Source organism: Pteropus vampyrus, unplaced genomic scaffold (genome assembly GCF_000151845.1).
Source record: "Pteropus vampyrus isolate Shadow unplaced genomic scaffold, Pvam_2.0 Scaffold589, whole genome shotgun sequence".
Taxonomy (NCBI): Eukaryota; Metazoa; Chordata; class Mammalia; order Chiroptera; family Pteropodidae; genus Pteropus; species Pteropus vampyrus.
In genome coordinates this window covers 191,752-201,774 of record NW_011889370.1, presented here as the reverse complement: position 1 = coordinate 201,774, position 10,023 = coordinate 191,752, and the positions used below count along the sequence as shown (strand labels likewise).

The 10,023-nt window shown below is 62.5% G+C and overlaps 1 protein-coding gene across 1 annotated transcript in view; it reads left to right on the top strand.

Annotated features, from left to right (window-relative positions):
- Nucleotides 1-10,023, top strand: part of SORCS2 (sortilin related VPS10 domain containing receptor 2) — a 72,483-nt gene that overhangs the window by 58,240 nt on the left and 4,220 nt on the right. Inside the window, 8 exon segments of the mRNA XM_023525663.1 lie at nt 1,094-1,280; nt 1,635-1,768; nt 2,483-2,606; nt 5,104-5,216; nt 5,711-5,836; nt 6,884-6,983; nt 7,650-7,752; nt 9,893-9,984. Coding sequence (XP_023381431.1) covers nt 1,094-1,280; nt 1,635-1,768; nt 2,483-2,606; nt 5,104-5,216; nt 5,711-5,836; nt 6,884-6,983; nt 7,650-7,752; nt 9,893-9,984 — 979 coding nt within the window.

Here is a 10,023-nt window from a genome sequence, read left to right as displayed (position 1 = left end):
CACGAGTGGACACATTAATCCCCGTCTGCACAGGGCTTTTGTGCACCTCCCACCCCCCTCTATAAAGACACCAGTCACTGGGTTTGAGCCTGTCCTACTCCACTGTGACCCCGTCTGAACTAATCATGTCTGCTAAGACCCTATGTCCACATAAAGTCGCATTCTGAGGTTCTGGGTGGGCATGAATTTCGGGGGGACGGGCACTATCCAGCCCCTCACACCATATTTTTGGAAAAGGTGAATGAGCGTACGTTACGGAGTGTGCTGACGAGTCTTCAGTTTCGGCAGCTGTATAAGGAGAGGACCGATCAACGGGTAGTGATAATCCTGCTCCGTCTTCACCACCAGGACCTGGTCTCCCATGGCAGGGACGGATGACAGGGGCGAGGGAGGGCGAGAGAGAGAAAACGAGGCTGAACACCAGAACCGCTTCTTGCTATAAAGTTGGAAAAGTTCCTGTTCCCCTGGCTCCGTTCCCCGTGGCTGAGGGAGCCGGTCATCTGAAGGACCACGCTCGTGGCAGGGGGCGCGTGGGCAGCGGAACGGCTCGCGTGGGAGATGAAATGCCGGGGAGAGGCAGCAGTGGGGGGGGCGCCTGTCTGCGTGGACGCTGAGCGACCGAGCTCACTCCTGGCACCACGTGGCACGAGATCGAGAAACAGCTCGGGAAACACAGCCACCGCGGGGGCCGCGACGCTGCATTTCCCGGGAGGCTGGTTAAGGGGCTTCTGTGTCTGCATCTTCCTAGTGCTGCTGCCGACGCCCCTACCGTGCGCAAGGCCCCTGTCACCCTCCAGGCTCCCGGCTCAGGCCTCGGGGGTCTCCCTGACCTCACCTTGCGCCCCTCGACCCTCTCCTCTGCAGCTGGGTGATGGCTTTAAAGTGGCCCCTGCTTCGGCTCCGCCGGGTCTCTGCAGCTCTGGCCATGTCTGCCTCCCTCAGTCCGGCACTCCAGGCTGGACCCCAAAGGCAGAACCAGCTCCGGTTCCCTGGGCCCCCCGGGCCCGCTTGTTTTGAGGACAGGAGCAAGGGAATGAACGAGTGAGTGAGCTTCGAGGTCCGGCCCGAAGTGCCCTCACGGTGTTTCCTGCAGGGCGACGTCTTGACCACCAAGTACCAGGTGGACCTCGGGGACGGCTTCAAGGCCATGTACATGAACCTCACGTTGACCGGGGAGCCCATCCGGCACCGCTACGAGAGCCCTGGCATCTACCGCGTGTCCGTCAGGGCAGAGAACACGGCCGGGCACGACGAGGCGGTGCTCTTTGTCCAGGTCAACTGTAAGTCCATTGCCCCTTGGAGGCCACGCGTCGCGCTCGGTGGCACACCTGGCCCTAGGGAAGCATGGGGCTCCCTCAGGGCTGCTGCAGGTCCCCAGTGCTCAGGGCGAGGGCCCCGGGGCAGGAGGCCAGCAGCCGGGCTCAAGGCCCCGCCGTGGCAGTCTGTCTGCACAGGATGAGGGCTGGCGGCGGTGGTGGCGGTGGTGGTGGCGGTGGTGGCGGTGGAGGTGACGAGGGCACTGAGTGGGTGGTGGCAGCACTAATCATGAAGGTGATGGGAACAGTGACCAACAAGCAGCCTCTGCAAAGCCCAGGGCCCCAATGCCAGCCTCCGACCTTTCCCGGCCCCCGCAGCCCCCCTGCAGGCCCTCTACCTCCAAGTGGTTCCCGTCGTCGGTGTCAACCAGGAGGTGAACCTCACAGCCGTGCTGCTGCCCCCGAACCCCAACCTCACCGTCTTCTACTGGTGGATCGGCCCCAGCCTGCAGGTGTGCTGGCGCCGGCCTCGCTGCCGCCTGGAGTGGAGAGGGTGACTCTGTGGAGGTGGGGCAGGCACACGCCCAGGGGCCAGCTGTGTCCAGGTGTGGTGGACACATGCCCATTCCCAATCTAGGGGGCCCTCAAAACCCAAGCAGGGGCCTCCTTCACTCATTCAGCAAACTTCAGCCCTGTACCCCCAAGCAGAAAGCCCCCCAAACAGTGGCTGAGGGCCCAGACCCGGAGGCCAGGCGGGGAGGGGCTGTGGGGTCCTAATGGTGGTCCCCTGGAGGGGTGGGTCTGGCACAGGCCTGGGCTGCGGTCTCGACTCACAGCTTAGACACCTGCAGCTGAGCGCCCAGAGCCTCTGTCCCTAACTGCATGGTCTGAGGCGATGCAGCCACCAGGTCGATGAGTGTGCCCCACCCCACAGGCTGGGTGCTGAGTAGGGTGGCGGGCCACACCTCAGTGGGGCAGGGACATGGGTGGAGGCCCAGCCCGAGGCCACGTATGCCTTCTGGACCATCCACGGAGGAGGGTTGGGGACAGCCGCTGGAAGGCCAGTGTCCATGCTGCGTTAGCCTAGACCCGGCTTCTCTGGGGTCCCCTGCTGCCCCATGCCCTGGCGTTCTCGCTGCAGCCCTGGCCAGCTGACTGACCACGGGGCCAGCTCTCCCACTGTCCCCACCCGAGGCCCGGCCCCGACTCTGCTTGTGCTCCTGCAGCCCTTGCTGTCCCTGGATCACTGGGTGACCACGCGGTTCGTGGGCGCAGGGGACGTGCGTGTGACCGTGCAGGCCGCCTGCGGGAGCTCCGTGCTGCAGGACTCCAAGGTCGTCCGCGTGCTGGGTGAGTCCCTCGGGGGGCGGGCTGCCCGCTGGGAGTCACAGCCCCACGCACCCGTGCTCTGGGGGGCTCAGCCGTCACGGGAGACATTCACACAGATTACCCCGAAGGATGGACCACCCCCCCCAGCGGTCACTCTGATAGAAACTCATTTTGCTTTGAGAGCGGCCTCCCCTGGGGACAGAAGCCAGCAGTCAGATGTGCAGTGGGGCTGCCCTTGGCCGTTCTCACCCACACACCTGACAGACAGACAGACAGACAGCCGCTGCGCGAGGCTGCGGGTCCTTGTCTCACGGACGCGCATTTGACACACGGCATCACGTTAGTCTCAGGCGTTTGTCGTGAGGATTCGACGTTTGTGAACCGTGACGTGGTCACCACCACGAGTCTAGGGAGCGTCCGTCACCTCACACACTTACGGAATTTTTTTCTCGTGATGAGAACATTCAGGGTCTCTCTCAGCGACTCGCAATTACGCCACGTGGCATCCTTGACTGCAGCCGCCCCGCGGTACCTGACCGCCCAGGACTTACTCCTTTTGTAACGGGACGTTTGTGCCTTTTGACCCCTTCGCCCACCCCCACCTCTGGCGACCACCAATCTGTTTCCGTATCTACGAGCTCATTTTTTTGTTCGTTGTTTTGGTTTTTAGATCCCACAGATAAGTGAGAGCATACGGTACATGTCTTTCTCTGTCTGGCTCATTGCACTTAGCGTTAATGCCTTCGAGGTCCATCCCCATTACCAAAATGGCAGGATTTCCTTCTTTTTGCGGCTGGTGGTTGTGTATGTACCACGTTATCTGTATAGATTTGTCCGCCGATGGCCACCTAGACTGGGCCCGCGTCTCGGCTGCTGTAAATGACGCCGCAGTGAACACGGGCTGCTTAGCGCTTTCATTTCTCTGGGAAAACACCCAGCCGTGGGGTGGCCGGGGCATCTGGTAGCTCTATCTGTAGGTTTTGGAGGGGGCCGCACAGCGCTTCCCAGGGTGGCCGCATCAGTCCACGTACCCTCCACACCTCGTCTTTTCTCGTCGTTTTGGTAGCAGCCATTCTAACCTGTGAGGTGGCGTCTCACTGTGGCTTTGACGTGCATCTCCCTGATGACCAGTGATGCTAACGAAGCATCTCTTCACGTACCTGTTGGCCATCTGTAAGTCCTCGTAGGAAAATGTTTACTCAGATACCCTGATCATCATTGGATTATTTTTATTTTATTTTTTTTGCTATCAAGTTGTATGAGTTCTTTATATATGTTGGATATTAATCCTTTATTGGACACCTGATTTGCAAATACTTCCTCCCACTCCATAGAATGCCTTTCATCTTGTCGATGGTTCCTTTTGCTGTGCAGAAGCTTGTCATTTGATGTTGTCTCACATTTTTTTATTTTTGCTTTCGTGGCTTTGGCTTTTGGTGTCAAATCCAAAAAAATCATCGCCAAGACCGACGGCAAGGAGCTTACCACCTGTTTTCCTCTCGGTTTTATGGTTTCGGGTCTTAGGTTCAGTTTTTTAATCCGTTTTGAGTTAGTTTTTGTGTTTGGTGTAAGGTAAGTTGTCTAGTTCTGTTCTTTTGTATGTAGCCGTCCAGTTTTCCCCAGCAGCATTTATGAAGAGACTGTCCTTTCCCCATTGTTGACAAATTTGTCATAGATCAATCGACCATGTAGCCGTGGGTTTATTTCTGGGTTCTCGATTACAAATGGGATTACAAATGGGATTCTTGTCTGAATTTTTCGCTCTCGTAGTTCATTGTCTGCGGATAGGAACACGGCGGGTTTCTGTACGTTGACTTCGTGTCCTGCCGCTTTCCTGAATCTGTTAGTTCTCACGGCTTTTGGGTGGAGCCCTTAGGGTTTGCTGTGTAGACTATCGTGTCATCTACAAACAGCGAGTTGTACTTCTCGCCTCTCACCGTGGACGCCCGTCGTAAGGTGGTGCGTTCCCAGTTCACGAGCACTTGCCCCTTGGGCCGCTTGCCCGTACGGCACCTGCTCCTACTTTCCAAGTGAGGAAACCGAGGCTCCGAGGTAAATGGAGAGACTTCGCTGTGGCTTCCGGTGCTCGTGGCTCCAGGACGGGCCTCTGAGTCCGGGGTCCTGGGAAATACGAGAGAAAGAGGAGGACGGAGGGTCTGCTGTCCAGGGACGCTTGGTCTGCGGGGTGGGGCGGCCCCGTCAAAGCCCGTGGGTCCTGGGGCCCGGAAGCCGACCTCGTGGGGTGAGTACGTGTCCTCGTGAGTTAACAGGGCAAATCCCACAGGGCAGGCTTGGCGCGCGCCAGGCCCTCCTTCCCCGGTCAGTGCTGGCTTTGTCGTTGTCGTCCCCGGCGTTATTGTGATAAGACGGCAGCCGGTGAAGTGTCCCCGCCCAGGGCGGGATCTGGTGACCCAAAGGAGGCCGTGGGATCTGAACCCGGGCGCCGTCCTGGGCCCCCTGCTTGGCGGGAGAGCCAGGCTGCGCAGGACTGATCGGCACCATCTCCGCCTCTTTCCAGATCAATACCAGATTGTGCCTCTGCAATTTTCCAAGGACCTGGACGCACACAACCCCAACACCCCGGAGTGGAGAGAGGACGTCGGCCTGGTGGTCACCCGACTCCTCTCCAAGGTGCCCCCGGCCACCAACGCCACGGCTTCCCCACCACTGCCCTCGGGAGGGCACAGGAAGCAGACGAAGGCGGTGCATCAGAGAGGGCACAGGACAGCCGAGGCCCTGGGCTCCCCAGTGAGAGAAAGGCCGCCCCCCTAGAGTCACCCAAGGCCTGCCGCTAATAATGCTGGGGACATTGCCCTGGGCACTTGGGGGCAAATAGGGATCTGGAAGCACCGGAGGCAGAGGGGCTGAGGTGTTAGGAGTGGGCTGGAGGGGACAGACCTGGTCAAGTAGAGGGGGACAAAGGGCCAAGGGACCAAGAGAGCTGGGTGATATGGGGCTGCAGTTGGATTCTGGGGCCATCTCCATGGCGTGCAGGGCTCGGAAATGCTTGCAGGGCAGATGGCCAGGACGTAGACAGGTCAAGGGGGAGAGAAGGTCTCCCGAGGGCCTGCGGTGTGGCAGACGAGGACGCGCATCATCGGCATGGCTGCTCTGTGTCCCCGCAGGAGACTGGCATCCCTGAGGAGCTGCTGGTGACCGTGGTCAGGCCGGGACTGCCCACCCTGGCCGACCTGCACGTGCTCCTGCCCCCGCCCCGGCCCACGAGGAAGAGGAGCCTCGTGAGTGACAAGGTATCTCCCGCGGCCACTAGACCCGGTGCTTCCTGCCCCACCGAGGGCTTGGTGGCAGATCACAGCCACAGAAACCCCCGCGGCCCGTTGTCACGTAAAGCCTCCTTTCTCGCCAGTCAGTCCGACGCGGGTGCTGGCCCTCTTCCATGTGTGGCCACACCCTCGGGAACCCACGTGGCCTTCGAGGTCCCTATGGTGGGCGGAGGATGGGGGCTCTGGGGCAGGCCCACCTTCCTGGGGGGGACGCATGCCACTTCCTCTCCCATTTCACCAGCTGAAGCTGGTCACATGGCCCTGACCTCATGCGGGGCTGCTGGAGGTGCAGGACACTGGGGTACAGCTGTGAGGACAGACCAGAGGTCCGGCCTCAGCAAGGTCTTTAATGCACGGGACGACGCCCAAGTAATGGCCCTCTCCCGGGAACAAGGGCCTGTTGTGTGACAGGCCTGGCCGGGGGACTCAAAGATGACCGGAACCACTTGCCACACACCAGGGGGCTGCAGTCCCTTATAAAGAAACAGTCTCTAGTGACGAGGAGGGTGTGGAGGCTCTGCTGGGGGCGTGAACTGTGGCCTCTGTGGAATGGCTCGGCCCTTCTTCAGAAAGTCAACCATGGAGGGACAGAGTGACACCACAGTCGTGCCCTGGAGCCTCCGGTCGACCCTCCTGACAGAGGCGCAGCAGCTCTCTCAGGGATGTGCCAGAACCAGGCGTCTCCAGCCTTCGAGCTGGGCTGTGGCTTGTCCCCAAGGACAGAGGTGGCTCCCGCACCCCGTGAGCGGGGAGCCGGCCTCCCCGAATTGCTGGTGCCAAAACGGTTCGCCAAGCCTCGCAGGGTCCCCAGGGAGTGTCCCAGCCGGGGACTTGCATCCTGCAGAGGCCTCCTTCCTCCTATGGCCCTGCGCCCACCTGTGCACGGCGACACCTGAGCGTCCGTGCGGGCCCAGTTCCCTCCTGAGCCCCGGGAAGCCTGGGCTGGCGGAGCGCAGGCCGGCCCCGCCCTGCCCGCTCCGTGCTCCGGGCCCTCACGCCCCTCTCCGCTTGCAGAGACTCACGGCCATCCGGCAGGTGCTGAGCGCACAGAAGATCAGCTTCCTCCTGCGGGGCGGGGTCCGCGTCCTGGTGGCCGAGAGGGAGGCAGACACAGGTGAGAGCGAGCCCTGCACCCCCGCCCCCCTCCTGGCCCTCCTGGCTGCCTCTTGCGTCCGTCCATCCGTTTGGTCTTTTAAGTAGCCACGTGCGCGCCCCTCCTCCGTGGGGACGCGGGCTAGTGCCAGGTGCTGCGCTGAGTGGGCGTGGCTCTGCCCCCGCCTGGGCGTGGCCTGCGGGGCCTGGGCGTGGCCTGCGGGGCCTGGGCGTGGCCTGCAGGGAGTCGCGGTACGTGCAGGCCCCTCGGGTGATGCCCATCACCGCAGGGATGGGGACGGGGCCCTGCGCCTCACACTGCTCTGCAGATGGGGCAGGGAACTCTGATTTTGAGGGTCTCGGATGGTCTCGCCCCCCCCACCCCCCTCCATGGGACTGTCCTCACAAGTATGTCCTTTCACCTTTGGGACAAGAATCTTTGTAGAAGCTGGAGAACAACTTTCTGCCCGTCCATGGGAGAGCTGGCAGGTCACCCCATGCAGCACAGACATGGGCAGAGGCCTTCTGTCCCCTGTGCCCTGGCCGGAGGGAGGACCGGGGCCTGCATGCACACAGCAGGAGTCTGGGCCCAGAGCGGATCCCTCCGCCTGCGTGGCCTGCTGGTCCCTCTCAGCCACCCTGGGACTGGCCGCTGTCTATGCTGCCACTAATGGCTGCTGTGTTGCAGGTGCTCAGAGGCTGGGAAGGAGCAGTGGCTACTGGGCGGTGGCCGTCCTCTTTGTCATCGGACTCTTCGTGGTGGGAGCCTTCATCCTCTACAAGTTCAAAAGGCAAGGCCACCTGGTCTCCCCAGCAGGAGGGGGTGTGAGTCTGCACCCACAGTGGGCTGCAGGAGAGGCGTCGCTCTGACCTGTCCCTGGTTCCGAGTGCCCCCTGGGTCCCCAGCATCTTCTTCCCCATCCTCCCTTCTGCTCCCCGCTCCTCAGAGGGAGCCCGCCGTCTGTCATTTTACAGACAAGGATGCCAAGGCTCAGAGAGGTTAGGTGACATGCCCAGAGCCACACAGCAGAGGACAGAATGGGGCTCTGACCAGGCCCGTCCATCCCATGTCCCGTGGTCTTCCAGTGCTCATCCATCTCTGGGGAGCATGACCGAGAGTGGCCGCCTGCCAGGGGGCTCCGGATGAGGGGGGCATCCGTGTCCAGGGTGGCAGTGGGCGGGGCCTCATGCTGAGGCTGGTGAATCTGAATTTACCTGGATTCTGGACCTTGGAACAAGCAAAAGGACCAAGAAGTGTCACCAGATGTGTTTCCTGCAAAACACAGCCTTGAAGTTTGACCCCCTTGTTTCTCCCCATCTTGCTGGTTCAGCTTTCAGAGCCTCAGGGTCTCCCTGGGCATGGCTGCCCTTGGGGACAGTCCAGAGACACGGCTCACCCTTTCCTTCACGTTCTCCGAAACCAGGGGTCCCTCCCTGAGCCCCACCGTCCCAGGGCCCTGGACCCACTCGCCCCCGCCAGACCCTGCCGGCCATCCCGGATGGGCATCAGCCCTCCGAGTGGTCGTTCCATGCGTGTCCCTCCTCGGTGCGGGTGGACACTGGGCCAGGTGCTGGGGCCACAGTGCTGATGCTGATGCTGACGCTGAAGAGGCAGGTTGGGGGTGGGAGTTGCCAAGCTCAGGCAGGACGCCCACCCTGTGGAGCCCCCATGCAGCTTCCTGTCCCCCTTCCCGTCTGGCTGAGACCTGTTGTGGGGCCTGGGGTGTGTGTGAAGGCGAGGTGGCAGACCCAAGTCAGCTGTGTAGGAGGCCAGTGTGTGGAGGCCCCCCCTCCCCATTTCCCCCCACCTTGGACCTGGGGCTGGGCGCAGGTGCTCGTTGGCGCTTTGTCCAGCACACTGCAGGGCGGCAGGAGTGGCCTGGGGAGCAGGAGGCGGGAGTTATGTGAAAGGAACAGAGTTCTGGTCCCTAAATCGCATCCTTCAGACCCCCTGCGGGCCAGACTGCGGTTCCCACAGATCGCTCCAGATTTACTGTGCGTGCTGTAAAGGGTCCCGGAGGAAGCTGCCACCTGGTACCCAGAGGAGGGGCAGAAGAGGAAGGGGGGACCCTGAGTGAGGCCCCCGAGGCGCCCCAGAGAGGCGAGGGCTTAAGCGTCGGGGGTACCTGGCACACTGCTGAATGACCCATGCCTTACTGGCGGGAGGGGTTGCCATGGACGCCGTGGGCACAGCCATGGGTGCAGCGTGCTCCCCGGAGCCTGGGCTGGCGGTGGAGGGAAGCACCCCGTGTCCCCCAGCACTGCCGCCCTGTGAGCCCAGGCGGGGCGGGTCCCGCTGGCCCAGCATCAGCGCGGGGGAGGGTGGGGGCTGGGCTGCCATGACGACCAGCCCCGGAGGCTCAGTGGCTCGTGGCCACCAAAGGCTGGGGTCTCGTGCTCCCTGTGGCAGGGCCTGGACGGACAGAGCGAGGCCACTTCCGGCAAGGCTGGCGCCACGCCAGAGGACGAGGGTTGTTCAGGATGGACTTGAGTCGGTGTGTGAATGTCCCAGCTTGGAGGTGGCACATGCCACCTTCGCTCATCCTCAGTGGACAGAGCTAGGACAGAGCTACCCACCCCACACCAGGGGTCGGAACCGGGCAGGGCTCAGGCAGTGCCTCTCGGAGCCGGGGGCACGTGCGTCCCGTGGGACTGGGCGCCCGCTCACCCAGCCAGAGCCCAGGGCGCCGCCCTCCCAGGGCTGCTGGGGGACGGGGCAGCAGGAGAGTGAGACACCCCCTCCCTGCACGGGTCCTCGGTCCAGGGAGATGGACGAACGGACCAGACCGAGGCAGCTGAGTGCTGGAAGCAGGGAGACCCAGGGCCGCGGGGGCTCACGGGATGGAGGGCTTCCTGGGGGAGGCGGCTCGGAGCAGGTCAGCGCCACGCGCGGGGGGCGGAGCCTGAGCCCCACCTGCGCCCGCCCTGCAGGAAACGCCCGGGCAGGACCGTGTACGCCCAGATGCGCAACGAGAAGGAGCAGGAGATGACCAGCCCCGCCAGCCGGCAGAGCGCCGTCCAGGGTGAGGGGTTTGTAGGTGACGATCTCGACTCGCAGACTC